At 50.8% G+C, this 27,715-nt stretch overlaps 1 protein-coding gene across 1 annotated transcript; it reads left to right on the plus strand.

The window, feature by feature from the left end:
- Positions 1–5,129: 5,129 nt before the first annotated feature.
- LOC136131382 (keratin, type II cytoskeletal 75-like) lies at positions 5,130–27,211 on the plus strand. The gene is given in 11 exon segments (XM_065888167.1): positions 5,130–5,252; positions 5,255–5,514; positions 5,516–5,627; positions 6,153–6,374; positions 8,486–8,539; positions 8,899–9,010; positions 9,834–9,985; positions 11,886–12,011; positions 20,067–20,287; positions 21,055–21,225; positions 27,085–27,211. Coding segments are annotated over 11 exon segments (1,680 nt in total).
- The last annotated feature ends 504 nt before the right edge of the window (positions 27,212–27,715 follow it).

Below are 27,715 nucleotides of genomic sequence, written 5' to 3' on the forward strand. Positions count from 1 at the left end.
TTGCTGCTAAAATTGAGGAAAGGGCCTTGAGGGCCACCTGCCCACCTGCACCAGGCTCTGTACCTGCCCATTGAATCTGGACCTGAGTGAGAGCCCTGGTTATGTGGGCAATGGGAAGCAGATCAGGTAAGTTCTGGCCGTGTGCAAGTACACATCCCACGTCCTGAATCTCGGTGGTTTCTTGGGGTCAGTTGTCACGTTTAGTCCCTTTGGAGAGGAATTGTTGCCACTGAATGCAGGAGCAAAAGGGCCATGTGGTGGAATGTCTGACCTCTGTACAGGCAGGCTGGGTGGTACCTGTTAGAGATGCCAAGTGTTGAGGAAGTCGGCTGCCCCGGCAGGAACAGTCAAGGTTGAAAAGTGTTTCTGGTGGGATGTCTCAGGTACCACTGCAACAGAATTAACATCACTGTACCCAGTCCCCAGAAGTTGTAAGACTCAGGCTGTGACTGAACCTCCAGACGGCCCCAACCCCCTTTCTCTTTCAACGTGAGCTCCGGGAGGGAAGGGGTTGTCTGCTTTGTTCACTGCTATATCTCCTGTGTCTCCATCAGTGAACACCTGGCGTATAGCAAGTGCTAATAAATAGTTTTTAACTACAAGCAGAACTCCTTGAGACAGTAGGAGAGGGCTGTCTGGGATGCATCTGGCATATTGAGGGATTGGGGGTGGGTGACTGAGGCCTGGGGACTCGGACACTGTACCCAGGGACCCTGGCTCTGAGCATCAGCCAGCATGCTCTAGAGGATGACCCAATCCCCTCTGCCCCCTCCAGCCTGCCCTACTCTGGCCCTGGCCTGGTTGGAAGCCAAAGCTCCTTGGTGTGCCCCCAACCCCCATGGCCTTGGGAGGTGTGCCTCCATGTTTTCCTCCCCTCTTCCCCTGACTTCAAGCCCTGGTTGCCACCTCGGGTCAGTCTCCTTGAAATCCACCACAACCAAAAGCCTCAGTATCCCTCTAAGGATGGGAGAGACCAACCTGAGCAGAAGGTGCAGGAACAGGGAAGTGGAGGAGTTTGAAACTCCCAGCCTTGGGCACCAGAGCCCATACTATAGCTTTTGCGTCCACGACTCCTCAAACCTCAAGAAAACTCCTCCCAGACAGACCCAACAGTACAGTGTTGGAGAAACTCAGGAGATCTGGAGAACAGAAAGGAATATGTTCCTAAAGCTCTTCTTTAAATTAGACAACCTATGTCCAATGAGCTGCAGTCACAATTCTCTGTAGGGTGTTACGAGGCAGGGCAGGGGAAAGGGGACACACCCCAACCCTCCAGACCACCAGGAAACCAAGGCAGGAGGAACAATACGCCGCTGTGCAAGCCACACACAGGCCTGCTCGGGGAACAGGTGTGAAGGGGCTGGTCTTGGGCACAGTTTATCTGAGAAGGCTTCTTGCAGGGAGAGTTCAAAGCAGAATTATAAAGGAGGTTAAAAATCGAAAAAGAAACCTCGTTGGCAGGAAGGAAAGCAGAGATGTCATAGTCTCTAAGTTCTGAGGTTTTAAAGTGGGACGCCAGGGTGTCCTAGGCATTCAGGTAGACATTGTCCACCAGGGTAAAGGTCATAGTGAAGGTCAAAGGTCACAGGAGGGGGGAATGAAGGAGAAAGAGAGGTAAGACATATCTGTCTCCATCTACTTCACCAAAGTCAACGAGTAAGACAATCTAGCTTTGGAAACAACAGTCCAGGTGGGAAAATTAGAGAGAGGAGGGAGGGAAGGAAGGAAGTGGGAAACCCCAGACAAGAGGTGATGGCCAAGGGAAACAAGATTGGAAACAGGATGAGATGGCAATGCCTGGAATAGGCTCCCAGGAGAGGGTTTGGGAAAGAAAGGCATGACCCAGGAGGGAAAGCAGCCTGGAGCATCCTCCACACAGGAAGCTTAATGGGCAAGAGCTGCGGTGACCCCCATTCCCGTGGACGGGCCAACAAAGGCCCTCCCGGCCTTGACCCTTCACAAGCTTTTGTTCCCTGGAAAGCTCTGAAGAGTTTCCTCAGCATGGCTCAGGAAACAAGTGTCCCTTCTTCTGGGAGAAAGATCGTCATGCCATGAGTACAGAGAGTAAAGACGATTATTCTTTCCACTGCAGATGCATTCACCACGCCAGCTGGGATCTGGACGCGTTGGCAACCAGGCAAGAGAACTCCTGTGCTCCTCCTGGTCTGTATCAACAAAAGCTATGATTCACGGGTTCCCTGTGGAAAATGAGACTCTCAAGCAATCTCTCGATGGAGGAGAGGCCCGTTCCCTGGCCTCAGCCCCAAGGAGGAACTAGCCCAGAAAACAGAGAACTGCCACTCCAAGGGCCAAGCTGCTGCTTGAGGCTGGCGAGCGTCTGCCAACTCATCACGTGCACCTCTGAAAGGACCCCTATGTGGAGAGACCACGGAATGTGGCTCTGCTTCTCTCTGGCTCGGCAATGTTGGTCTCCTTCATTTACCAAGTGGGGACTCAGTTTCCTCATCGACAAAACAGAGACGGAATACATTTCAGCTTCTCCCATCCTCCAAAACCACTGCAAGAAGCAAGAAGTCAGCAAGACAAAAGAAGATCTAAGGATTTCTCTGTCTGACTCCGCCCGCCCCCCACCCCCACCCCGCCCCCAGGATGTGAGATGAAGACAAAAGGGGACGGAATGAGAAGCCTTGGAGACTCCTTATCAATTTCGATGGATAGGGGCTGGAGGACACAGTCAACAAGACCAACAGGGATCACTATAAACTTCCCTCTTAGAACGGCTTTTGCTTAAAACTGAATCACTTCGCTGTATATCTGAAATATTGTAAATCAACTATACTTTGATTTTTAAAGAATCAAAAAAAAAGAAAAGAGAACCGCTTTTACTGCGTCTCATAGGTTTTGGATCATCATGTTTTCATTTTCATTTGTCTTTAGGTATATTTTAAATATAAATTTATTTTTAATTTTTGGCTGCATTGGGTCTTCGGTGCTGCGTGTGGGCTTTCTCTAGTTGCAGCGAGCGGGAGCTACTCTTCCTTGCGGTGTGCAGGCTTCTCATCGCAGTGGCTTCTGTTGGTGTGGAGCACGGGCTCTAGGTGTGCCAGTTTCAGTAGTTGTGGCACACAGGCTCAGGAGTTGTGGCTCCCGGGCTCTAGAGCTCAGGCTCAGTAGTTGTGGTGCACGGGCTTAGTTGCTCCGTGGCATGTGGGATCTTCCTGGACCAGGGCTCAAACCCGTGTCCCATGCATTGGCAGGCGGATTCTTAACCACTGCACCACCAGGGAAGTCCCATGTCTCTAAGTAATTTTTGATTTCCTCTTTAATTTTTTCCATGATCCATTGATCGCTTAGTAGCATATTGTTTAACCTCCATGTGTTTATGTTCATTGCAGCATTATTTACAATTGCCAAAATATGGGAGCAACCTGAGTGTCCATCAACAGATGAATGGATAAAGAAGATGTGGTATATATATACACTGGAATACTACTCAGCCATAAAAAGACTGAAATTTTGCCATTTGCAGCAACACGGATAGACTTGGAGGGCATTATGCTAAGTGAAATAAGTCAGAGAGAGAAAGACAAATACTGTATGATATCACTTATACATGGAATCTAAAAAATACAACAAACTAGTGACTATAACAAAAGAAGAAGCAGACTCACAGTTATAGAGAACAAAAACTAGTGGTTACCAGTGAGGAGGGTCAATATAGGGGTAGGGGAGTGGGAGGTCCAAACTATTATTGAGTGTAAGATAGGCCACAAGGATGTATTTTACAACATGAAGAATATAGCCAATATTTTGTAATAACTGTAAATGGAAAGTAACCTTTTAAAATTGTATAAAATATTTAAAAAAAGATTTTTAAGACTAACAGGGAAAAAAAACCCCAAAACAAAAAGCAAGTCCTCTACTCAGTGTAGCCACTGAGGCTTTTTGATGAAGGATTAAAGGGTCAGGATTCTTGGCCATCAATAGGAAAAGTGGCCAGTCAGGGAGACTTCTGGAATAAGGCGACCTGAAACAGAGCCAAGAGGTGGTGTTTTACTGCGTACCACCTTTTCATAAGTTACTCAGTGTGCTTTCATTTTGTCTTCCCAACAGGACCACAAGCCTGTTATTAAAGAACAAGAATGTGTGTTGTGCTTCTCTCGAATCCCCACAGGACTTGCTCAGGACAGACGCCTTGATGGCACTTCCTTCACACATGCGTGATTATATCAGGAAAGAAGACACAACAAACATTGGCTCACCATTTACACGTCCTCAGTGTTGCAAAAGCTGTTTTGCCATGAATAATCATCACAAACCCCACTTTACAGACACCCACACCGAGGCCCAGAGAAGTTTCATGACTGGCCCCATGTCTCACCACTAGGAAGCGGCAGGGCCGGAATTCAAACCCATCTTCCCACTCTCTCAACTGCTCTCCACGCAGGCAGAAGACCTGGCCTTGAGGGTCACGTTATACAGGAATGGACGGGACATACGTGCGTGCACGGACGCACACACTGACGCCCCAGAATGTCGTGTGTGACCCATGCAATAGAGATGGCAGCTTCAGAGTAAAATAAAGGGGCAATCAAAATGGCTGGATTCCTGATAAAGGTGAGTGTAGAGCAGGATTTTCAAGATCTGGAGGGACTGCTTGAGCTGGGGACGGGGTCGGGAGGGGGGATAATTGCCCAGAAAGTGCTCAGGAATAAGATGCACACCTAAGGGATAGGAAGGAACAGGAAACAGTGAACCGCAGTCACTGGGGTTGACACAAGATGTTTGGACAAGAGAGAGTTGGTCCCAGGCCTAAGAGAGCGGTTTAGAAATGAGGCAGTGTTTTCTGAGTCCATTATAAGATGCATGCTTAGGACGTGACTGAAAGCTATTTACGTGCTTCTCATTCATCTGCTGATCAAGTTGTGACTAGGATGTCAGGGAACCAACCAGTGGCTTTTACACTGTTTCCAGAGGGGAGCTGAGTGTGGGCTCAAGGTTGGTGGATGCCAAGGAGATGCCATCAGAGGCCTGCCTGAGCACACCCCGCCCCTCCCAGAGGCCCATAAAAGCCTAGGGGGCAGGGAGCCCCAGCTGCCCTGTCTCCTCCATCCCCCTCCACACATACCCACATCAGGAGCTCTCCTCGCCAGCCTCTCCCAGCCACCATGTCCAGGCAGTCCACTCTCACCTTCCAGACAGGCAGCCGCAGGGGCTTCAGCATGGCCTCAGCCACCACCCTAGCCACCAGCCGCTCTCGCTTCAGCTCCGTCTCTGTGGCCCACTCCCCGGGGTGGGCAGTGGAGGGATGAGAAGGATCAGCGGTGTTGGGACCAACTGTGGAAGCCTCAGCCTCTACAACCTGGGGGGGACCAAGCAGGTCTCCATCAGTGGGTGCAGCAGCAGCTTCCGAAGTGGCTTTGATGGCAGGGCGAGCAGAGAGATTGAGGTCAGTGGTGGGTTCGGCTATGGGGGCAGAACTGGAGAGGGCTATGGGGGCCCCGGCTTCTCCGTCTGTCCCCCTGGAGGCATCCAAGAGGTCACCATCAACCAGTCTCCTGACTCCCCTCAACCTGCAAATTGACCCCACCATCCAGCAGGTACGGAAAGAAGAGCGGGAGCAGATTCAGACGCTCAATGACAAGTTTGCCTCTTTCATTGACAAGGTGAGCCGGGGGCTGCATCTTGTCCATGCGGTTGGGTTGGCAGGAAGTTTTGGAGAGGCCCCGGCCAGAGGGCAGCAGTCACCCAACGACCTCCCTGTGGAAAAGCGCATCCGCTCGGCAAGCATCTCCCAGGGGCAGAGGTATTTGCAGGTGGGGCCCCTCAGGACCTGTGGGAATTTCCCCTCATCCTCCTTGGGAGCTAGGCCAGCTGATTCAGTCAACACAGAGGGAAGGGTGAAGCTGTTAAATTCCGTGGGCAAACTAACTTAACCCAGAGCAGGTGTTGTAGAGACACTTACCCCAGGAATGGAGGCTCCCCATCAAAGCCTCCAAGGCCCACTGCACTAGTTCTGTGGAGCCCCAGAGAACATCGGGGTGGCTTGATGGGCTTTTCCATTTTGACGTGGAGTTGCCAGTTATATCATTGGCAGATGGGCATACTTTTCCTCTCTCCCGTATTAATTGGGGTGTCTGGCTCTGCCTCCCCAGTTTCTCCAGACTTCGCTCTCTTCTTCCCCCATCCAGATGTGGTTCCTGGAGTAGCAGAACGAGGTCCTGGAGACCAAATGCAGCCTGCTGCAGGAGCAGGGCACCAAGACCGTGAGGCAGAGCCTGGAGCCCATCTTCAACACCTACATCAACGACCTCCAGTGGCAGTTGGACAGCGTCACCACCAAGAGGGGCAGGCTGGGTGCTGAGCTGAGAACCATGCAGGTTGTCGTGGAATATCTCAAAAGTCAGGTGAGAGTGGGAGACCCTTCTGATCACATGCAGTCATCCCAGAACTCCTCTTTATGAGGACCAGAGGGGTGCGAAGGAGCAGATGCCCATGTCAGGGAGGTTTGGACTTGCAGTCATTATCTCATGAGAAGAAGACAGCAAAGTATGGGGTAACCAAGGGACCCTCATCTCATGTATCACTATTAACAAGAAGCCTACTCTGTCTGTCTCCATGACTGCAAAGGGACATCTGTGTCATCTCACAAAAGATTCCGACTCTGGAAACAATATATTATTTTATAATCAGCTTATTATTTAACTCTGCTGGACATGGGCTCTGTTATTGAGACACCTGCATTTCCAAGATGCACACTAAAGTATAAACCAGTCAATCTGATCCTCCTCAGGGGAGGCAATTTTGACTTGCCATCACCCAGGCTACAGTAGGTGAGGTATCTAACAGAAAGGATGGTCCTCGCCAATCCCTTAGCTGGCTCACCCTTGGTTTCTGAGTTAGAGCCACACCTACTCACTAAAAGCACACTACTTAAATGACTGCCCTGAGGTTCAGTGAAAATATATCAAAATCGACTGGAACAGTGTCCTGAACAAAGTTTACCCCACAGTTCCAGCAGGCACTTGAGGGAGCAAAAAAAAAAATTTTTTTTTTGTAAAGCAAGCATCTGCCTTTTTTTTTTTTTTTTTTTGGCTGTGTTGGGTCTTCATTTCTGTGTGAGGGCTTTCTCTAGTTGTGGCGAGCGGGGGCCACGCTTCATCGCGGTGTGTGGGTCTCTCACTGTCGCAGCCTTGTTGCGGAGCACAGGCTCCAGACACGCAGGCTCAGTAGTTGTGGCTCACGGGCCTAGTTGCTCCGCGGCATGTGGGATCTTCCCGGACCAAGGCTCGAACCTGTGTCCCCTGCATTGGCAGGCGGGCTCTCAACCACTGCGCCACCGGGGAAGCCCAGCAAAAATTTTTAAAGATTGGAATTGCGCATCTCTAAGAGGATGGAGTTGCATAAATATGTATTTCTATTCCTATCAGTTGCACACTCACCTTCTAGTCTTACAAAAGAAAAAAGGGAAAAAGAAACTCTGGCAGAAGAAATTATTCCCCTTTCACAGGGGGAGAAATAGAGGTTAAGTGAATTACCCAAAGTCACACACAGGTCAGCGGAAGAGCGGGGAAGAACTTAAGGCTTCTTAGCTCTTACTGCACCAGTACAGCCCTCCTCGGTCTGGGAAGAGTTCAATCAAACCCTTACTCATAAATGCTGGAGAGGGTGTGGAGAAAAGGGAACACCCTTGCACTGTTGGTGGGAATGCAAATTGATACAGCCACTATGGAGAACAGTATGGAGGTTCCTTAAAAAACTAAAAATAGAATTACCAGACGACCCAGCAACCCCACTACTGGGCATAAAACCTGAGAAAACCATAATTCAAAAGGAGTCATGTACCAAAATGTTCATTGCAGCTCTATTTACGACAGCTAGGACATGGAAGCAACCTAAGTGTCCATCAACAGATGAATGGATAAAGAAGATGTGGCACATATATATAATGGAATATTACTCAGCCATAACAAGAAATGAAATTGAGTTATTTGTAGTGAGGTGGATAGACCTAGAGTCTGTCATACAGAGTGAAGTAAGTCAGAAAGAGGGAAAAAATACCGTATGCTAACACAGATATATGGAATCTAAGAAAAAAAAAAGGTTATGAAGAACCTAGGGGTAAGATGGGAATAAAGACACAGACCTACTAGAGAATGGACTTGAGGATATGGGGAGGGGGAAGGGTAAGCTGTGACAAAGTGAGAGAGTGGCATGGACATATATACACTACCAAACGTAAGGTAGATAGCTAGTGGGAAGCAGCCGCATAGCACAGGGAGATCAGCTCGGTGCTTTGTGACCACCTAGAGGGGTGGGATAGGGAGGGTGGGAGGGAGGGAGACGCAAGAGGGAAGAGATATAGGAACATATGTATATGTATAACTGATTCACTTTGTTATAAAGCAGAAACTAACACACCATTGTAAAGCAATTATACTCCAATAAAGATGTTAAAAAATAAAGCAAAGAATAACCCTTACTCACAAGCACGCTCTCTCTCCCCTGTGCTTACGGGGACGAGGATGAAGTTAACAAGCGCACGGCTGCTGAAAATGAGTTTGTGGCTCTGAAGAAAGTGGTTGGGAATGTCTCTCAAAGGAGAAAATTCAAAACCGAATCCTGGAGTGTGGAGTGATGGACACTTGGGCCGCCCAAGAAAAGTGACTTCAAACTTGAGAATATCTGGATAGCTCAAACCTGCCAAAATCCTTCCTCTGTATTTATGGCCCCAATGACCCTGCTTGGGTTTCGGTTAGCCCAGGAGATTCGAGCCTGCAGTTCCCAGCAATCACCCACCCCCAACCCCAAACCCCAGATACAGAGTTTGCTAAAATCCAAACTGTAAGGGCCATGGAGGAACAGTCTGCCCAGCTTCTTTTGGACCTGCTGCCTGGTGCCAGGGTCTCAGAGGAGCATTCCGTGCTGTCTTTCCAGGACTTGGATGCCCCCTACATGAACAAGGTGGACCTGGAGGCCAAGGTCAACTCTCTGACCAAAGGGACCAATTTCCTCCTGGTGCTCTTTGAGGCAGTAAGAGCCTGCAAATGTGTTTGTCCCTCCTATGTCTGGACCCTGAAAAGAAAAGGATGTGGCAGGGTGTTATCCATATAGTGCCTCTACCCGGGATGGAGGGCTTAGGAGGTCATGGGTATTGGGAAGAACTGCTTGAAATCCTGCCACATTCAACCCCGTCCCACCTCTGAGGCTTCTGCCCCCAACCCCATGGCCTAGCAAGGAGGGAGTGCTGATTCCTAAAATCCCATGTTGTTGGGTAACATTCCCAAGGAATTAAGACCCACCTCTCCCTTCCCCATCCCAGAAAGTTCATAAGGCAAGCTGCCCCTCAGCCCTTTGGTCAGGGTGTTTCTTGACCCCTAAAGATGCCTCTTTCTGGGCACTGCCACTCTGATGGCAGAGACCTGGGTCTGTGGAAGGGGAGGGAGGGGTAGAGAGTAATGAATTCACACTGTGCAGGGGGAGGGGAGCAGGGTCCTAAAAATCACCCAATCCCGAAGAAACCTTTAATGTTGGCATATGAATCACATAAGTCGTATTCAACCTGATATAATTTGGATTCAGAGAACACTTACTCATCCTTCATACTCAGGGAAAATACACAGAAGGAAGCCCTGAGAAGGGATGCTGGGACACACTCCTATCACACTGATCTGTGACCCAGAAACTCCTCAGGGGTTGACATGGGACCTCCCCCTCCATTAAATGCCTGGCATAAGAAGAGCTGGGAAATCCCTGCCGGGGTTACCAAAGGATTCCTGACTTAGATGGGAGGTCAACTGCATTATTTCAAGACCCCTTCTTTTTTTGCTGTAGTGATGCTGATTTAACTGGCTCTGCAGGAACTGTCCCAGTGCAGACCCGGGTCAGCGACACATCGGTGGTCCTGTCCATGGACAACAACTGCAGCCTGGACCTGGATGGCATCATCGCCGAGGTCAAAGCCCAGTATGAGGACATCGCCAACCGCAGCCGGGCTGATGCTGTGTCCTGGTACCAGACCAAGGTGAGCGTGGGCACCTCCACGATAGGCTCCAGGGCTAGTGTTCTCTGAAGCCCCAAATCATTGTTTAACTACTAGCCACAAGCCTCAGGAATCATGTGAGCATTCCTGTTTCTTTCAACTTGGCAGGAGCCAAGTTGAAAACTATGAAAACTAAGCTTGAAATGCATGCGGAAACCCTAATACACACGCACACTGATACGTGGTCAAGAAATGCTGGGTGCTCAAAAGGACAGCCACAGTCCCCACACCACTTACAACTGGTTGGGGGTTGGATGAGACTCAAACAACCAAGAAACGGTCATAAAACTATTTCTAAAGGGCTTGTTTATTTACAGAGCTCCTACTATATGACAAGCAGGGTTACAAAGTTGTAAATGAATGAACTACAAAAGGAATCCAAGGTCTGGGAGGCCATGAAGTGAATGAACAGTCACAGAAAGGAAAAAGCACCAATAAAACACTTCCAAGAAGGGTGGGTTTTCAGTCTGTGTTGGAAGCAATGAGAGGAAAAGATTGCCAAGGAGCAGGGAGGGGTTCAAGGCTGAGCAAGCAGTCCCGTGGGGCTGCAAGGCAGAAATGAACACTGCTGAACAAAAGAGTTTGTACTGGGAAGAGGGAGGTTGGAATAACTCCCTCTTCCCAGGGAGGTTGGATAGAGAGCTACTATCCAAAGACGCAGATGGCCAGAAGGTTTGGCTTTGGAGGGGTGTAGTAGCGTGGATGGTCCAACCCATGAGATCAGTTCTCTGCCAAATGCAGGTGCTTTTCTGGGGCAGCTGCTCACCTACAAACTGGCTCCCATCCCTTGCCCTGATCTGGGCATGGACTTAGTCCCTACCACTGCAGCGTGGTAGAAAGGAAGCAGGGTGTCAGGTGCCAGGGGTGCAAGGACGAGGCAGCCCCTTGGTGGTAAGTGGAGGTGGGATGCACTTAACTCCAGGTGGGATGGTTGAAATGTATAGCGAATGATTCCCTTTGCTGGCAAGGCTGTTGTTCCCTTTAACTGTGTGTGAAGCAGGTGAACTATTCAGCACTTTCAAAACTGGACAGATCTTCACTCAGGCAGGGGTTCTTCTTCTGTTGGGCAAGGGCGTGGGTTTTCTTCAGGCTGCTGGAGGCCATAGGGTGCATTTATTTCTCCTAAATGAGTGTGTCCTGGATACGCACTATTAGACAGAGAGCCACCTGAGATGGAGGATTCTGTTACAATGTCTTCAGAACGGGGTACTCTACAGTCTGGGCACCAGCCAACACCATAACCCCTGCATCTCCTCCCTGTTTCCCCAACACCTGTGTCAGGAGGGCCACCAAAATTCATCGTCACAGTTGGTCTGGACGTATGTCCCGTGACCAAGAACCACCCCCCCAAGAACAATGCCAAGTCACCTCTTACTCCTAGAGCTCTGCACGCGCTTTCCTATCCCAGGGTGCTCGCACACAGGCTGTTTCCCGGTCTGGAATATTCTCCCCCAAGCCGGTCACTTAAGTCAATCCTTCCCAGCCTTCAGCACCCGGCTCAAGTATCTCCATCTCTTGAAGGACTTCCCTGCCCATCCCCCCAGCCACTTCCATATCTAGGTCAGATTCCTTTATCACACCCCCATAAGCCACTGTTCAATTCCTAAGGGGCTCATCTCAGTTTGGAACCATAAAGTTGATAATATGCTGGTTTGATTGTTGCCAGAAAACTGTAGGCAGGGCTCTGATTATGCTCTTCATGATATTTCCAGAGCCCGGGACACACCTGGCGAGTAGACGTGCTCGAAAAACATGCGAGGGAATGTGCGAATGATCAGTGAATGGATGGGCCCGCTCAGGGCACCGAGGGCCAGGCTGGGTGCACAGGCAGTGCCCTTGCCAGTGTTTGATGGACTGACTGACTCTACTCTGGTGGCATCAGTACGAGGAGCTGCAGGTCATGGCAGGCCGGCCCGGCGATGATCTCCGCAACACCAAACGAGAGATCTCTGAGATGGACCGGATGATCCAGAGGCTGAGAGCCGAGATCGACAACGTCAAGATGCAGGTACATTCTGGCAGGGCCCAGAGCTCCCCACACACTCATTTCTTCCGGGTCATTCTGCCACTCTTACAAGACTCCTACCCTGAGGGACTATATATGAAGCTCTTAGAACAATGCATGGGACACAGCAAATGGTCAATAAATGTTAGCTGTCTTTCAGTTTAATGGCCAAAGATATGAGCTTTGGAGTCAAATGGATCTGACCTCAAATCCAGCTTTGTGATCATGGGCAAGTTAATTAACCTCTCTGATCTTCAATTTCGTCATCTGTAAAACTGAGATAATAAAACCTACTTAATGGGGTTGTTGAGAGAATTAAGTGGCATAATGTAGGTAGTAGGTAGGTAGCCCTTTTTAATGTTCTGTCTGTGTTTATAATGAATGCCACGTCTGTCCTCAAGATGCTAAAGCAAAACTACTCTACTTGCTACAGCAATGATAGACTTCTTATTGTTCTCGTTATACTTATGACTCAGACTCCTCTCCACACCTGTAATAACCTCAGTGCCTGACAATAGTCCATTATTGAAAGAGAGCCCTTCTTGTTCTATGACAGCCCTACCTTTCCAGCTGACAGTAGCATATGATTAGCTTTAATTTTCTTAAGGTGTCTACCTCATTTACACCAAAAAATGTGTTTCTGAGATTACAGGTTTGACTCCTATGAACCCCAAACTCTTCATTATTTCATTAATTAGATTATTATTTTTACTACTACTAGTATTTAAATAATTTCAACCTCCATTACTTCTGCAATAAAAAATAATTCAGGTTTTTCTAAATACATTTAAAACAATTGCAAAAACGTTGCTTCAAATGGCTGCAAGCTGTTGGACACCACAGTAACCTTCCTTCTCTCCCCTCCCCCCCAATCAGGCTGAGTGGAGAGGGTGTTTCTCCGGTTAATATCTGTGAGTATGACATCCTCTTGTATCGTTTGGAGTGTATGTGGCTGGGGTCTGGGGAGCTGGTGGGCATGCTGGAGGGTGGCAGGGATACATGGGGCATTGGAGGGGATCCCACCTATAGGGGGTTCATTTTGAGAAGGTTTGAGGTTCTGAGTTCATTAAAAAGAGCTGTATTAGGAGGGTCTTTAAAGTCACCATTCTTACCTCTTTGCAAGTGAGAGAGGGGCCACAGAGGGGGCAATGGGAGGTTTGATGTAATCCTTCTGCATGGGTTTGGAAAAGCCACCGGCTGCACCTCCCACCTCCCCAAATTCCACACCTTTCTTTTTTTTTTTAACATCTTTATTAGAGTATAAATGCTTTACAATGTTGTGTTAGTTTCTGCTGTACAAAAAAGTGAATCAGCTATATGTACACATATATCCCCATATCCCATCCCTCTTGCGTTTCCCTCCCAGCCTCCCTATCCCACCCCTCTAAGTGGTCACAAACCACTGAGCTGATCTCCCTGTGAGATGCAGCTGCTTCCCACTAGCTATCTATTTTACATTTGGTAGTGTATATATGTCATTGCTACTCTCTCATTTCGTTCCAGCTTACCCTTCCCCCCTCCTTGTCCTCAAGTCCATTCTCTACGTCTGCGTCTTTATTCCTGTCCTGCCCCTAGGTTTGTCAGAAACATTTTTTTTTTAAGATTCCATATATATGTGTTAGCATATGGTATTTGTTTTCTCTTTCTGACTTACTTCACTCTGTATGACAGACTCTAGGTCTATCCACCTCACTACAAATAACTCAATTTCATTTCTTTTTATGGCTGAGTAATATTCCATTACATATATGTGCCACATCTTCTTTATCCATTCATCTGTCGATGGACACTTAGTTTCCTTCCATGTTCTGGCCATTGTAAATAGAGCTGCAGTGAACATTGGGATACATGACTCTTTTTTTTTTTTTTTTTTTTGCGGTACACGGGCCTCTCACTGTTGTGGCCTCTCCCGTTGCGGAGCACAGGCTCCGGACGCGCAGGATCAGTGGCCATGGCTCACGGGCCCAGCTGCTCCATGGCATGTGGAATCCTCCCGGACCGGGGCGCGAACCCGTGTCCCCTGCATCGGCAGGCGGACTCTCAACCACTGTGCCACCAGGGAAGCCCAGGACTTTTGATTTTAAAAGTGGGGCAATAGGAGAAGGATGAGACCAGATGGTATTTTAACAATAATAGCAAACACACAGTACCCTGTGCCAGGCATAGGCATGGTGCTTTGCAGACGTTAACTAGTGTGATATTTGTAACACAGCAGCTCTGTGAGGCAGGACCAGTGTTATCCTCATTCTACAGATGATGAAACTGAGGCCCAGAGAGGCCCAGTCACTTACCCGAAGTCACATGACTAGCACAGGACAGAGCTGGGGTTGAAACCCAGGCGGCAGGCTCAGTGTCCTGAGCCTGTGCAGCGCCAGAGTTATGCTGGAAAATGGAAGGACAGGCATTAGGAAGCATGGGGAAGCTTTAAATGCATCAATGTCACTCATCAAAGTGAGTCATTCGGCCAGACTAAATCCCTGACCCTGATTCCGTTGCCTTCGGGGGCAGTGAGTGGGTGAGGAGCTCCCTTGGAGCCTAGAGGAAATAGGCGGGCTGTCTCTGAGGCTCTGGTAAAGTGAGTAATTGCTACCTCTGCAAGTGAGCTGCAGGCAGAGGCCAGGCTCAGAACTCTCTTGGTGAGGAGGGGCTCGGGGTCAGCTGGGATTTCAGTGACTACAGCCAACTCTCAGAACAACTCAGAAAAGACAGCTGTGCCAGCAACAGGAAGCCAACTCTTCACTGCCCTCCCAGAGGGAACGACTAGATGATGTAAGCTTCCTCAGCAGCAAGATAGAATAAAGGTAGCTTCAAGAAGGACTTCCCAGAGAATGATTCGACACAGGAACAGGCTACTGGGCAGTGGCATGGAAGGTAAACTTGCAAAGTGCATGGAAGGTAAACTTGCTAATGAGAGGCAATGATAAAAGTCAACTGTGTTGAGTGGATGGAGGAGCCAGACGTGTCCAGAGATGGGGCTGGACCTGGTGCCTCCCTAGGGCATTCAGTCGGTGAGACACGGATTTGCCCCCAGAGGCTCCTACCCTCAGGCCCGATACCAACTCCCTTCCAAACCCCACAAGCCCAACTAAAACATTTTCCCCTGCCCATTCCGCCAGATATGAAGAGGAGCTCCCCCTGCAGCCCTCTGCTGAGAATGAGTCTGTTGCCTTGAAGAAGGTGAGGGAGGATGGCCCAGGGAGGGAGAAGGCCCCCTGAGCTGGCCCACTGGGCCTGGGGACACTCAGCCCCTGGACCGTGTCCAAATGTGCCTGCAGCGCGCCCACCCCGCAGACCCTGGTGCCAGCCCCACTGACCCTGGGAGAGAGGAAGGTCAGCCTCCCCCGCCCCTTGCAGAAGGACAGGGACTGACCTGGCCTCCACCTCCCAACTCATGTTAAGGGTTGTATTTACACCTGCCCAAGAAGCTGGAGATGTTGCAACCGCCAAATCAAAGCCAAAACAAAGACTCTGACTCAAACTCCCAGAGGTGAAAATCAGCTTGTTGATCCCTCACGTAGATAGCGATGTATTTTCTGGCCTGGGGTCCATAGGGAGCTCTGAGGAATGCATTCAAGGCTCCTTTAACCCCATTGTCTTCAGATGCTTCCCCATCAGAATGCCAGGCCCAGGCATGGGGTCCTGGGGCTGGGGACCCCTCACTCCATCCTTGGCTTTGTCACCCCTTCCCTTCCCCATAGGCCTAAGTGAGGAAAGGTGGGTCCCACACCCGCCACCTGCCACCACCTTGCCTGGTGGCCCAGCTGGCAGAGGGGTGGCCCCAGGTTACGACTGTCACTTCTCTGGCCGCAGGATATGGACACAGCCTTCCTGATAAAGGCTGACTTGGAGACCAATGTGGAGGTTCTAGTCCAGGAGATCGACTTCCTGAAAAGCTTATATGAGGAGGTACCTGCAGCCATGCTACCCACAGGTGGTCAGCCAGGGGCCAATCTCCCAGGGTCCCCACACCCAGGAGATCAGCCTGCTGCAGTCTCAGATCTCAGAGACCTCCATCATTGTGAAGGTGGACAAAAGCCAGGAGCTGCAGGCGGGCAGCATCGTTTCCCAGATCGAAGCCCCGTACGACAAAATCGCCAGCCGCGGCAAAGCGCAAGCGGATGCCTGGTACCAGGGCCGCCTGGTACCAGGGCCGGGGGAGGAGGCTAATGGCATGGGGTGGTTGCTAATAGTGGAGCAGAAACCGTGATTCAGGTGGCCCCAGACTTAGGTAATTAGGGCCTTGGCTGGGAGGGCAGTTGGTGTCCCTGAGGGCAATTTGATTTAACAAATATTATCATCTCAGTCTTGCCCACCCTATCTGTGAAAGGCACCATTATTATTCACTCACTCATTCATTCATTCATTTATTGAGCGTCCATCGTCTGCCAAGCACCGTTCTAGGTGCTGGAGGTCCAGCAGGGAACAGCACAAACCATCACTGCCTTCGTGTCACTTTCATTCCAGAGGCAGGGGCAGGGGCGGGACAGGCAAGACAAATAAGTACAGTGGATGTATGTTAGATGGACACGTGCTACGGAGAAAATAAATCAGGGTGAAGCGTAGGGAGTGTGGTGTGAATACGGTTTGCAACAGGGTGGCCAGGGAAGGAGGGCCTTACCTGGGTGTGTGGAACCATGAGGATACTAAGAGTCACAGCACGCCCATCCTCAAGGAAATCACAGTCCACGGGAGAGAAACGTGTAACCAGCCAAACTGAGATACGAGGTAGCATGAAGTGACCGCTAAGGTCAAGCTGCAGGCCAAGGGAATAGGATGATGATGGAAGTAACAAATTGTGTCTGGAAAGGTGGAAGCACTGGGGTGTGGTCTGGATCTCGAAGGCCAAGTATGATTTCCATAAGCGTGGGGGAAAGGACGTCTGGCTGAGGTGAAGCATGAAAGGAAGCACCATGAAAGAAATGCAGCTGGAGACACAGGGCCAGATCACAGCAGATCTGCAGAGCTGCACTGAGGCCTTTGGACGTTTTTCTGAAGGCAATGGGCACCAATCTCCAGGGAGTGTCCCAAGCAATGCTCTACCCTTTTTCTGGAGATCCATGGTGATCAAGGTGTCAAACCCTGGCCTGACGTCAGCTCCCTGTGACTCAGTCTGTGGCTCACCCACGGCCAGGATTTGCTCCGGCCGGCCCCTCCTCCAGTTGCTCTCCTGGGCCATTCATCAGTCAGGTGGGCTCAGGAAAAATAACCACAGTTTCCCATCCTCCTAAGTTAGAAGCAGAAAGATAACTCTATTATTTAAAAATTGTATTTAGCCGTGAGGATCAGAAATCAATAATAATAATGACAGTTGAAACAAATTTGATTTTTACTTTTTTCTCAAATAATTTGAAAGTAAAGAAGTAGACTGCCCACAGGTGACTCTGGGGTTCTATGTTACCATCAGGAACACAGGCTCCTTCTAGCTTTCTATTCTGTCATTCTTAGCATGGTGCTTTAATCCTCATGGTTGCCCCATGTCCCAAGATGGCTGCGATACCACCAATCTCACATGTTCATTCCAAGCAGGCAGAAGAAGAGAGGGCAAAAGGAACATGACAATTGAATCATCTCTGACTTTAAACAGCTTTCCTAGAAGCCCTACCCAGCAATGGCTGTGCACCTCGTTGAGAAAGCTGAGAAATATTCTCTTATCTGGGCTTCTGTTTGAAGAAGAGGAGAATGGGTATTGATTGGGCAACTACAGGCTTTTTCACAATAACCAAAGAGAGTGACTTGTGCTTATCTTGTTTTGCATTTTCTATGCAAAACGCTCCCATCCATTATATGCAGAAAATACAAAGTTGGCTAATTTTTTAATCTATTAATGTAATCTATAACACACTATTCAGAAATTAGATTCAATGAGCAAAAGTTTAATAAAAAAGTGTTAAGCCAAGATAGGAAATAATATTGCATTTTGTTTTCAATTGTTTTGAAGGAGAATATACAAACATATTCACCCTGGTGGGGGCAGATGTGCTGTGTCCTCAGTCCTTGGTCTGTTAGGTACCCCAGGCTGAGCACAGAATCTCTTTCCAAGGTCCAGAGCAGGGATGGAGAAAAAAAGGAGGGAAATCCCAGGGCAGAGAGAAAAGGACAAGACACAGAATCACTAAACAGAGAGTCGGGGAGTTTGGAGCTTAGAGGAGAATTTAATAAGCCTAAAGATTCAGGGCTGGAATATGAGAAAGGAATAAGGAATAGCCCAGAAAAGGACCAGAAGTGGATAGGGGATGGGGAACAAAACAAGTATAAGAATCCAAAAGCACCTGACCCAGGAAGTTAGGAGAGGAGACACGGGGGACAGTGGGAAAGGGGGCTGGGAGGGACCACAGTGTGGGTGCCCAGGTTCCGACCTCCCTATGTGGTGGTATGGGGAGCTGCGGCTGACAGCCGAGACCCACTGTGACAACCTCCACAACTGCAAGAACGAGATTCTGGAAATAAACAAGCTGATTCAGTGGTTGCAGCAAGACATTGAGAATGTCAAAGCCCAGATGAGGCCATCACAGGGTAACCCGCCATCTGGTCTTGGTCGCGATGGGGGGCGGGGGGTCCATCCTCCCTGGGGGCCCAGTTGAGGAGGGAATAAACTTGCGCTGTTTCCCACGAGAGGGAGCGAGCCCTGTCTACAGAAGAGCTGACCCACAGCAGGATGAGGAGGCTCAGGAAACACTGAGGCCCCCAGCAGAGGCTAGGCAACATACTGCAACAAGATGGAATAGCAGGGATGCTTCACTAGATGGGCGTATAGAAAAGATGTTCTCCAAGGCCCCTTCCAACCAAAGACTCTAATTCTATGATCCTGAAATTCAAGGTGACCCCGCAGAGTTCATAAACTCAGACTCACTCTCTTCTCCTAGGCTAGTGAAGACCAGGCAGACACTTAAAATCTATTAGTCACAAAGAAATTGCTTGGCTTATCTAGAGGAAACTCACAGATCTCCTTGAGGTGTTATAGACAGGAGAACTGGTCCCCATCCCCCAGAGGAACCAGATGTCACAATCCTAGGAGGAAACCCACAGCAGATTTGAATCTGACACATAACCATAACTGTAGGAAAAACTCACTCTTCCTCCTGTGTCCCTCCTTTACCCTCCCACCATCACATTCACAACACTTTCTGATACCAGATATGGGGGAAGGGTGTTTCCATACTAACCAGTTCTGCAACACCAGCTGGGTGTTCTACAACTTAACGCACTTCTGACGCTACCTACCTGGAGATAGCATCAGATCCCACAGGTTAGGGACTGCCCCCCAAGTCCCACAAGGCTGCCCCCAGTTCAGATGCTAATCACAAGTCCAGGTTGTGTTTCCGACCAATCGGCTATATATTGGAGGTCTCCATGACCCCCCTCCTTGGGTTCGATTAATTTGCTGGAGTCGCTCACAGAACTCAGGAAAATAGATTCCTTTACATCTACTGCTTTATTATAAAAGCATGTCATAAGGGATACGGATGAACACCCAGGTGGAAGAGATGAATAAGGCAAGGTATGTGGGAGGGGTGTGGAGCTTCCATGCCCTCTCCAGGCGTGCCATTCTCTCCACACCTCCGCCTGGTCACCAACCTGGAAGCTCTCGGAATCCTCTACCGTTGGGATTTTATGGAGGCTTCCTCTCATAGGCATGATCAATTATTACCTCCGTTCCCAGCCTCTCTCCCCTCTCGGGAGATTTGCGGGGGGTCTGAAAATTCCCAGCTTCTAATCATGGCTTGGTCTTTCTGGTGACCAGCCCCCATCCAGGAGCCTACCTAGAGTCACCTTAATTAAACAAAAGACATTGCCAATACCCAGGAAATTCTAAGGGGTTTAGGGACTCTGTGTCAGAAACCAGAGTCAGAGACCAAATGTTAGAACAAAGGATGATCTTACTGTGTTTATCACTTAGGAAATTACAAGGTTTGGGGGCGTTCTGTCCAGAAACTGGGGGAAGAGACCAATGTATATTGTTTCTAATTGTCTCACAACGACCATGTTCTCTGTTCTTCTAAGAGTCAGGCCAGGGCTCCAGGGCGCCCCGTAATGCCTTTCTGTGCCCTGTCCTCCCAGCGCTGCAAACTGGAGGGTGCCATAGCTGAGGCAGAGCAGCAGGGGGAGGCGGCCCTCAACGACGCCAAGTGCAAGCTGGCTGGGCTGCAGGAGGCCCTGCAGAAGGCCAAGCGGGACATGGCCTGCCTGCTCAAGGAGTTCCAGGAGGTGATGAACTCCAAGCTGGGCCTGGACATCGAGATCGCCACCTACAGGCACCTGCTGGAGGGCGAGGAGCACGGGTCAGTCAAGGATGGGCACCAGGGATGTCTGTTCTCCTGCCCTCTGTTTGCTGTCGCTGCCATTGCAGTCGTGGAAAATCTAAAACAGCACGCAGACCACAGGCCCTCCTCGTTGGCAGGGTCCACGGAGCAGGCAGAAGCGGTGGGGTGCCGCGTGCTTCTTGGCCTCATCCTCTGATGCAGTTCCCTTGTGTCTCCTTTGCCTCCCACCCCCAGGCTGCATGAAGGTGTTGGGCCCGTGAAGATGTGTGAGTAGATGAGCCCTCCGCAGCGGTTCTGGGGTCTTGGGAGCTGATCGACCCATAATAGACCACACTGGCCCCTGTCCAAGCCTCAGCGTGCTTCCCCCACCCCAAAGGGAGAGTTCTGTTTGCCTGGAGCTCCTGGAAGATGGAAAGGCTCTCCCTCAGAGCTACCCAAGTCTATGGGAGTGAGAATGAGGGGCAGACAGGCAGCGTGGTCCCAGTGCTTCAGGGCCCAGAAGCTGCAAGGAACCATATAGACAAGGGGATGCTTTTCTGGAGAAAGAGGATTTGAAGCAGGCTCAGACAAATAGAAACAGAGAGGCTGAAGCAGAAGATAGGGCTCTGGGGCAAGAGGAGAGACACGTGGGGAACTGGTAAGCACTTTATGTGGCCAGAGTGAGAGACATGGAAGTTGGTAGCTGGGATGGGAATGTCCTTAGAAGTGAGCTGCAGCAGGTGGGGGCCTGGCCTGGCCGAGATGTTTCAGGGCAGGGCCCTGAGTATCCCTTCCTGTTCCCGCAGCTGTGAACAGCTCCAAAGGCACATCCTCTACAAGCCAAGTGTGGTCAGCACACCCATGTACTGTCCAGGGGACACCAGTGTCCTCAAGAGCAGCGGGGGCTGCAGCATCACGGGTACCAGTGAAATCTACCTCCCCTGTGAGCCCCAGGGGCTACTGGGCTGTGGAAGCAGGTGGAGCTTCAGCATGAAGCCAGGGGCTGGGGGTGGCTCCTCCTGCCACAAGTGTTAGTACAGCCCCAGAGGCTAGAAGCCCAGGGGACGGGGCACCAGCCCCCAGCCCGGATGTTGTCCCCCTGTCACCAGGGTTGAAGACAAGGCTGTTCCAAAATCCCACCTTCCTATACTGATCGGAGTTTTCCCTTGGGTTTTCTCCGTGAGCCGCCCCTCAGGTATCTTCAAGAGTCACCTTTCACTTAGCTGTGTGCAGACCCTGCGCTAGGTCCTGGGGTCGGGGTGGGATGCAAAGAACGAAAATGCATCCGCCGTATATCTGGACCACTGACAGTCAGGCTCTAGTGTGGCCAAGAGAATGGCAATGGCCCCCAAACACTTCTCTTCCCCATGAGAAGGCCAAATGGGCACATCACAGCTCTGCTTTGTGGATCGCCCCATGGAACTTTCCCCACAAAGCCAGCCTCCCCCGACCCCGGGACAGTCCCCTCCTCTCTTACCTCGGTCTGTCATGCGCCTAAAAAGTGAACTCCTTTTAACACCCACCTAATACGCACACTATTACAAATATGAAAATACCCCCAAATCCCATTCCAAATTCCCAAGCCAAGTGCCAGGATTTCAGCTTCGCTCGGGACCTGCCCATGTTCCTCTCAGTTAGCACAGAATCAAGAGGTGGTCTTTGGGCAGTAGATTTACCTGCTCAGGTGTGTTGAACTGGCGCTATAAAAATACATTTTTTCCTGAGCTCACAGGGGCAGCTGACGGCTAAGAAGTGCCTAGCACAGAGGCAAGGGGACATGGAGTATTTACTGAACAAAGGCACAAAGGAATCAGCCCCACCCCTACCCTCTGCACGCAGCCAACCCTGCCCTGCTCCCTCTCCCTTGAGTTCCTCTTGCTTTGGGTCTGATATGAATGTGCTTTCCTGGCTGCAGTGGTATGGGGCTGCCTCAGCACCCTTGGAGGCCCTGACTCAGGGGCTGCGAGGGGAGGGGAGGTGCTGAGCCGACCCCACCTCCCCAGAGCACAACCCCTACTCCCGAATTGTGCTGCATCTGTAGAAGCCCTGCCCACCCAGGGATCCACGTCTCTGCCATGAGCCTCTGGGCTTGTCTATTGCCAATCCACTGACTGGTCCCAGCCTACAGGAATCAGGATTAGTGGCCCTGCTCTGTGGAGGACAATGAGGCTGAAGGGGGACTGATGGGCAGCTTTGGGGCACGGGGGGCTGGTGCGGGGTGTGGGGTTGGGAGTGGAAAGAGAAGTTATGATACAAAAGGGAAAACTACGTATGAATGATTGGCAAGTGGCCTGTGGAGTGAGTGTGGAGCCATACAAATTCCACTTAAAACCTGCACATCACACCCCAATAGTTTGCAAGTCACCTGCCACGTTAAAAACCACAGCCCTGTTCCCCACAGGCCTCCTCACCACATGGTCCCCTGCATACGTCCTAGAGAAAGTCTGTCATGTCTGTACTCGGCAGCCTCAAAGCCTGGGCTCTGCCTCCCCAGCCAGGTCCCCAGGCAGGGCAGGTGCAGGCCTGGGGAAAGCAGGGAAGATAGGCAGCAGACTGGCTAGGGCGGGGCACCTCCTAGCCTCCTCTCCCTCTCGGGAGCCCCAAGACCAGGAAATGAGACTTGGTGGCAGCGGTTCCACCCTCTGTCTGGCCCTGATACCCTCCCTGTTGCCTCACTGATCCCCTGTAACAATCCCCCCACTACAGATGCCCCCTTGTGGCTCCCCTCTCCTGAGCGCTGGGGTGTAACTCCTCTTCCCCCACAGCCCCGCATAGGGCATCTCTTCTGTGCCAAGCCCTGCATTAGAAGCTGGTGATACAGAGGTGACTACAACATGCTCGGAACCCTAGAGTGACTCTCAGCCTCACAGAGGAGTCATAAGCAGTGACAGCCAGAGAGAATGGAAACGACAAGGAAAAGCAACTTGTGATTATGCCAAGCAAGGAGATCAGAGAGAAGCTCACAGGGAGGATTACAAGGACAGGGTCTGAACAGACAAGGGTTACTGACTTATGGGCAGCATATTAAAAAGAACCCACTCACTTGTTTTTTCATTCACTCGATATAATATTTATCAAGCATCTGTTATGGGTCAGACCACCCAGGGGCTGGTATCTCTGTGGTGAACAAGGCAGCCCCAGTCAGGGCTGACCTACCAGTAGGGACAGTAGACACAGTTCCTAGAGCCCATGGTAGGGACCATAAACTGGTGCAGCCACTTTGGAAAACAGTCCGGCAGTTCTTCAAAATGTTAAACATAGAGTTACCGTGTGACCCAGCAATTCCACTCCTAGGTAGATACCCAAGAGAAATGAAAACATGTCCACACAAAAACTCGTACGTGAATGTTCATAGCATCACTATTCACAACAGCCAAGAGGTGGAAACAACCAAAATGTCCATCAGTGGATGAAGGGATAATCAAAATTTGGTCTCTCCATACAATGAAATATTATTTGGCCATAAAAAGGAGTGAAGTACTAATACGTGCTCCAACATGGATGAACCTTGAAAACATGAGGAAGATAAAAGAAGCCAGACACAGAGACCACATATTCTGTGATTCCATTCATATGAAATTCCAGATTAGGGAAATCTACAGAGACAGAAAGCAGATCCGTGGCTGCCTAGTGGGCTGGAGGGAAGAGAAGATGGGGTGGCGGGGACAGCCAAAGGTTTCTTTTGAGGCGATGAGAACATTCTAAAAGGGACTGGGGTGACGGTTGCACTTATCTGGGAATATACTAAAACCACTGAATTGTAATTTTCAATGAGCGAATTATATGATATGTGAATTATATCTTAATAAAGCTATTTTTTAAAAATGGGGCCCTGGCCCCAATCCATGCCCCTGGGGCTTACAGCCTACCTGAGGGTACAGACCTGGAACAGGAAATTACAGATGTCAGGCTTGTTGTGAAGGAGGACATAACTGAGGGTCCTACCCTGGTCACAGGCCTTGGGAAGATCCCCAGAGGAGGGGGCAGGCAAGCTGGATCCCAAAGGCCAGCAGGACTGAGGGGAAGCAAGGAAGCCCAGCAGGGGCTCCAGGCTGAGGGATCAGCAGCCGTGAACCAGAGTGTGCAGTGCCAGACCGGTGAGGGCCGGTGACTTTAGGGATGCACATCCACACCCAGGGAAGGAGGGGGTGGGACAACGGGGGCCTCATGGCCTCCATTCCCACTTGAAGCCCTGTCACTCTGGACCTGGCCCTAGAGCCAGCTAAGCTCCTTGCTGGTTAAGCACTCAGAGCTCTGAAAACTACAGGAATGCCCTGGCCTGCAGTCAGCAGAAACAGAGATGACAACAGGCCACCCACCTCTGTCCCAAAGATGACTACCCAAGGCCCAGGAGGCACTCCAGTGGAGTAAAGGAGGAGAAGGAGAGAAGATTCCCCCACCCTCACAATGAGGTGTGCTTGAGCCTGGCGACCATCCCTTTGGGAATTCCCATCCTAGAGTGGCCCAGGCCCCAGGGGAAGGGAGACTTGTCTGGAACCATCCACTAGGCAGACTCATCCCAGTAGTGAGGGCACCCCAGCTCAGTCCTGGACATGAGCTACAGGTCCCGGCGCGCCCTTCTAGAGCCTCCACCAAGGCATCCCCCTCAGTGCTGTGCAGCCGTGCCCCCATTCTCCCCCTCTCTCCAGGGAGGAGGTGACTCTAGGCAGGCAGGACAAAAGTGCCTCCCGGTGGTTCCCTGGGCGGTTCACCTCCGTTACCTGGGCAAACATCTGAGTTTCTCCCAGGACCCACCCTGCACCTATAGGGAGGATCAGACCCCGCCCTGCTCTCGGAAGGAAGGGAGAGCCGACTGCTGGAAGCCAGAGCCTCCCTGCATTCCACTCGGCCTCGGGAATCCAAATCCCAGCCCTTCCTAGAGCGCCCCCATGAGGACAGGCGGGGAACAGCCCAAAGAGGCCTGGGGCTGGGAGGACCCTGAATGAAGCCCCTTGTTTTTGTGTCTGTCTCCCCCGAATGTCTTCCATTTCTTGTCCCTCTTCTCCCTAGGAGAGCCTTCCTTGCTCCACTGTGCCCTCCCTCAGATGCCCTCTGCCCTTCCCCTGGGTCCCCCAGGATCCCTTGCTCATCCGAGTCCCATCAGTGGCCCCAGGTGGACCCACTACCGCCTCTCTCCCCTTGGGGCTCGGATTGGGGGAAATGGCTGCAGAAATGGAACTGGGGGCAGAGAAGGGGTACTCAGGATCACTGAATCTGGTAAAAGGAAGAGGGCTGCACCCAGCAAGCATCCCAGCACCTAATCTTGATGTCGGGCTCACATCACACCCAATAAAGGTTTGTTGAAGCAAACCGACCTGCACCCCTGCGAGCAGGTCACCTGTCACATTTCACCCTGACAGGTGATAACTGTGTGGGCAAGTGAAGAATTTGGGCTAAACCTGAAAAAAGTCATTCTGCCTGAAAGGGTGGGGATGGGCTCAAGCAAGAGGGGTGCTTTGACTCTCCTGGGAGGTGTTTAGATTCTATCCAAGCATCACTAGTCTGACAGGGCAGAGGGCTCTCTCCTCATCGCCCCCCTCCTTCTGCTGGGGGACCCCTGAGCTTCCCTTCCCACCAGGGCAGGTCTCAGCGTGAACACCTCCCAGTGAGTGCCTCTCTCCTGTGCAAACTTGTCCCTAGGCAAAACGGAAACATCTGAAGAAGGTGGCTTTAGCAAAGCCTTCTCACCATCTGGATTTCCCTGCCGTCCTCCTCCCCTCCCACAGGCATGCACACACACACACACACATGCACACAGTGCAGCCACTGTGCACCCAGGGTTCGCAAGCTCTGCTCAGCCAACCAGGATGGCCCCTTCCCCTCCCATCCCCTCCTCCCCGCCAAGCCCTCATCAGCAGTTCCCCCTCCGCCCCAGGCAGTTAGCATCCAGATGAGCCAGCAATCTGTCTACACTAGCTCAGCCAGCAGATCTCAGGATTACATCCAGACCAACTCTCAACAGGAAGCAGAAACTGTCAGAGCAGCAAAAGCCCCAGCCCAGAGTTTCCAGGACAACTCCCCTCTCCCCACCTGCCACCCTTTAAAAAATGGCTGAGGATTGTGTTTTGCATTGTCTGATGAAATAATGCCTCAGAAGTATAAACTGCTGATGGCAACAGCCCATCTCAGAAAAGGGGTTATGCGTGACTGGTCTCAATTACCGCCACCCCGCCTGGGCTGTTAAGGTTGAAGGAAGCTGAACCACAGGACAGCCCCGGGAATGGCTGGTGGGGTAATGATGCCACAGCCACTGGAGTGGGAAGCAGGTGGGGTGCTGGACGGGAACAGAACTGACGGCTTACCAGTGAAAGGAGGATTGTGCAAAAGAGAGGGGAAGGGGGCAGAGAGAAAAAGAGGGGGACGGAGGGGGGAAAGAAATGGATGACAATAACCACACCAGGCTCCACACAGCATACACTCCAAACATTTTCACATGTAACTCGCACATACTGCGCGGTAGGTATAATTCCATTTTACAGATGAAGAACCTGAGGCTTAGAGAGGTTAAACAATTTCCCCAGGTCATTTGTATACCATGGAGGGCAAATGTTGCACAGTGATAATAAAAGGCAAGTAGACTTTTAGTTGGGTGTATTGTTGTTTTTAAGTTCTCTACAGACACGCACCCCTGACTGCCTGCATCCAGGGTGTGCCACTACCGTGCCATTCCCATGCCACTGCCCAAGGTCACACTGCTGACTGATGGCAAAATTGGGATTGAACCCAGTTCCATTTGACTCCAAGGGCTGTGTCAAGTCTTCTGTTCTCAGCCTGGCACACTCAGTGGTGTCCTCTATGCCATCCCTCCTGCTCCCCTCCCCTTTTCTCCTCCACAGGCGTCCCCCATCCCCTTCCCAGTCACCTGGATCCCCTTGCCTGGCCTCAGTGGAGGGGGATGCCCTTTCCTCCAAGCAGCCAGGCTCACACCCCAAGAGGCTGGAGCTGGAGGGCAAACTGGGTTGACCCTCTCTGAGCTCTTGGACTTCTGCACCATCCTCCTCAGGGTCATTCCTGTCCATTTTGGAGACTAGAGTCTCCTCTTCCTGAAATACTTACAAAGCCAAATGCCCAAATTCCTCTTCTTTCACGCCCTGTCCTTTCTCCCTTTTTCCTCCTGCTTTTAATCTTTGCGGTGTCTTCATTCATTCAACAAAACCATATAGCATGCCTCCCACACGTCCCTGCTATCTTAAGCAGGAGACACAGAGGAGGAAATAACACACAACAGTGCCTGCCTCCTGGAGCTTATATTCCAGCCTGGGAAGACAGGTGATAAACAGGCAAATCCATGCAGGAAAGGACCTCAGACTGTAAGCACTGCTAAGGAGAAGAGGAAGCGGGGAGGGAGAATAGAGAGTACACAGGGGAGGGGGCTTTAAAGAGGGGGCAACCCATGAGCAAAGAACTGGAAGAGTTGAGGGACCCGGCCATGTAGCCATTTGCAGGAAAAGAGTTCCCAGCAGTAAA

Source organism: Phocoena phocoena, chromosome 11 (assembly GCF_963924675.1).
Source record: "Phocoena phocoena chromosome 11, mPhoPho1.1, whole genome shotgun sequence".
NCBI classification, from domain to species: Eukaryota; Metazoa; Chordata; class Mammalia; order Artiodactyla; family Phocoenidae; genus Phocoena; species Phocoena phocoena.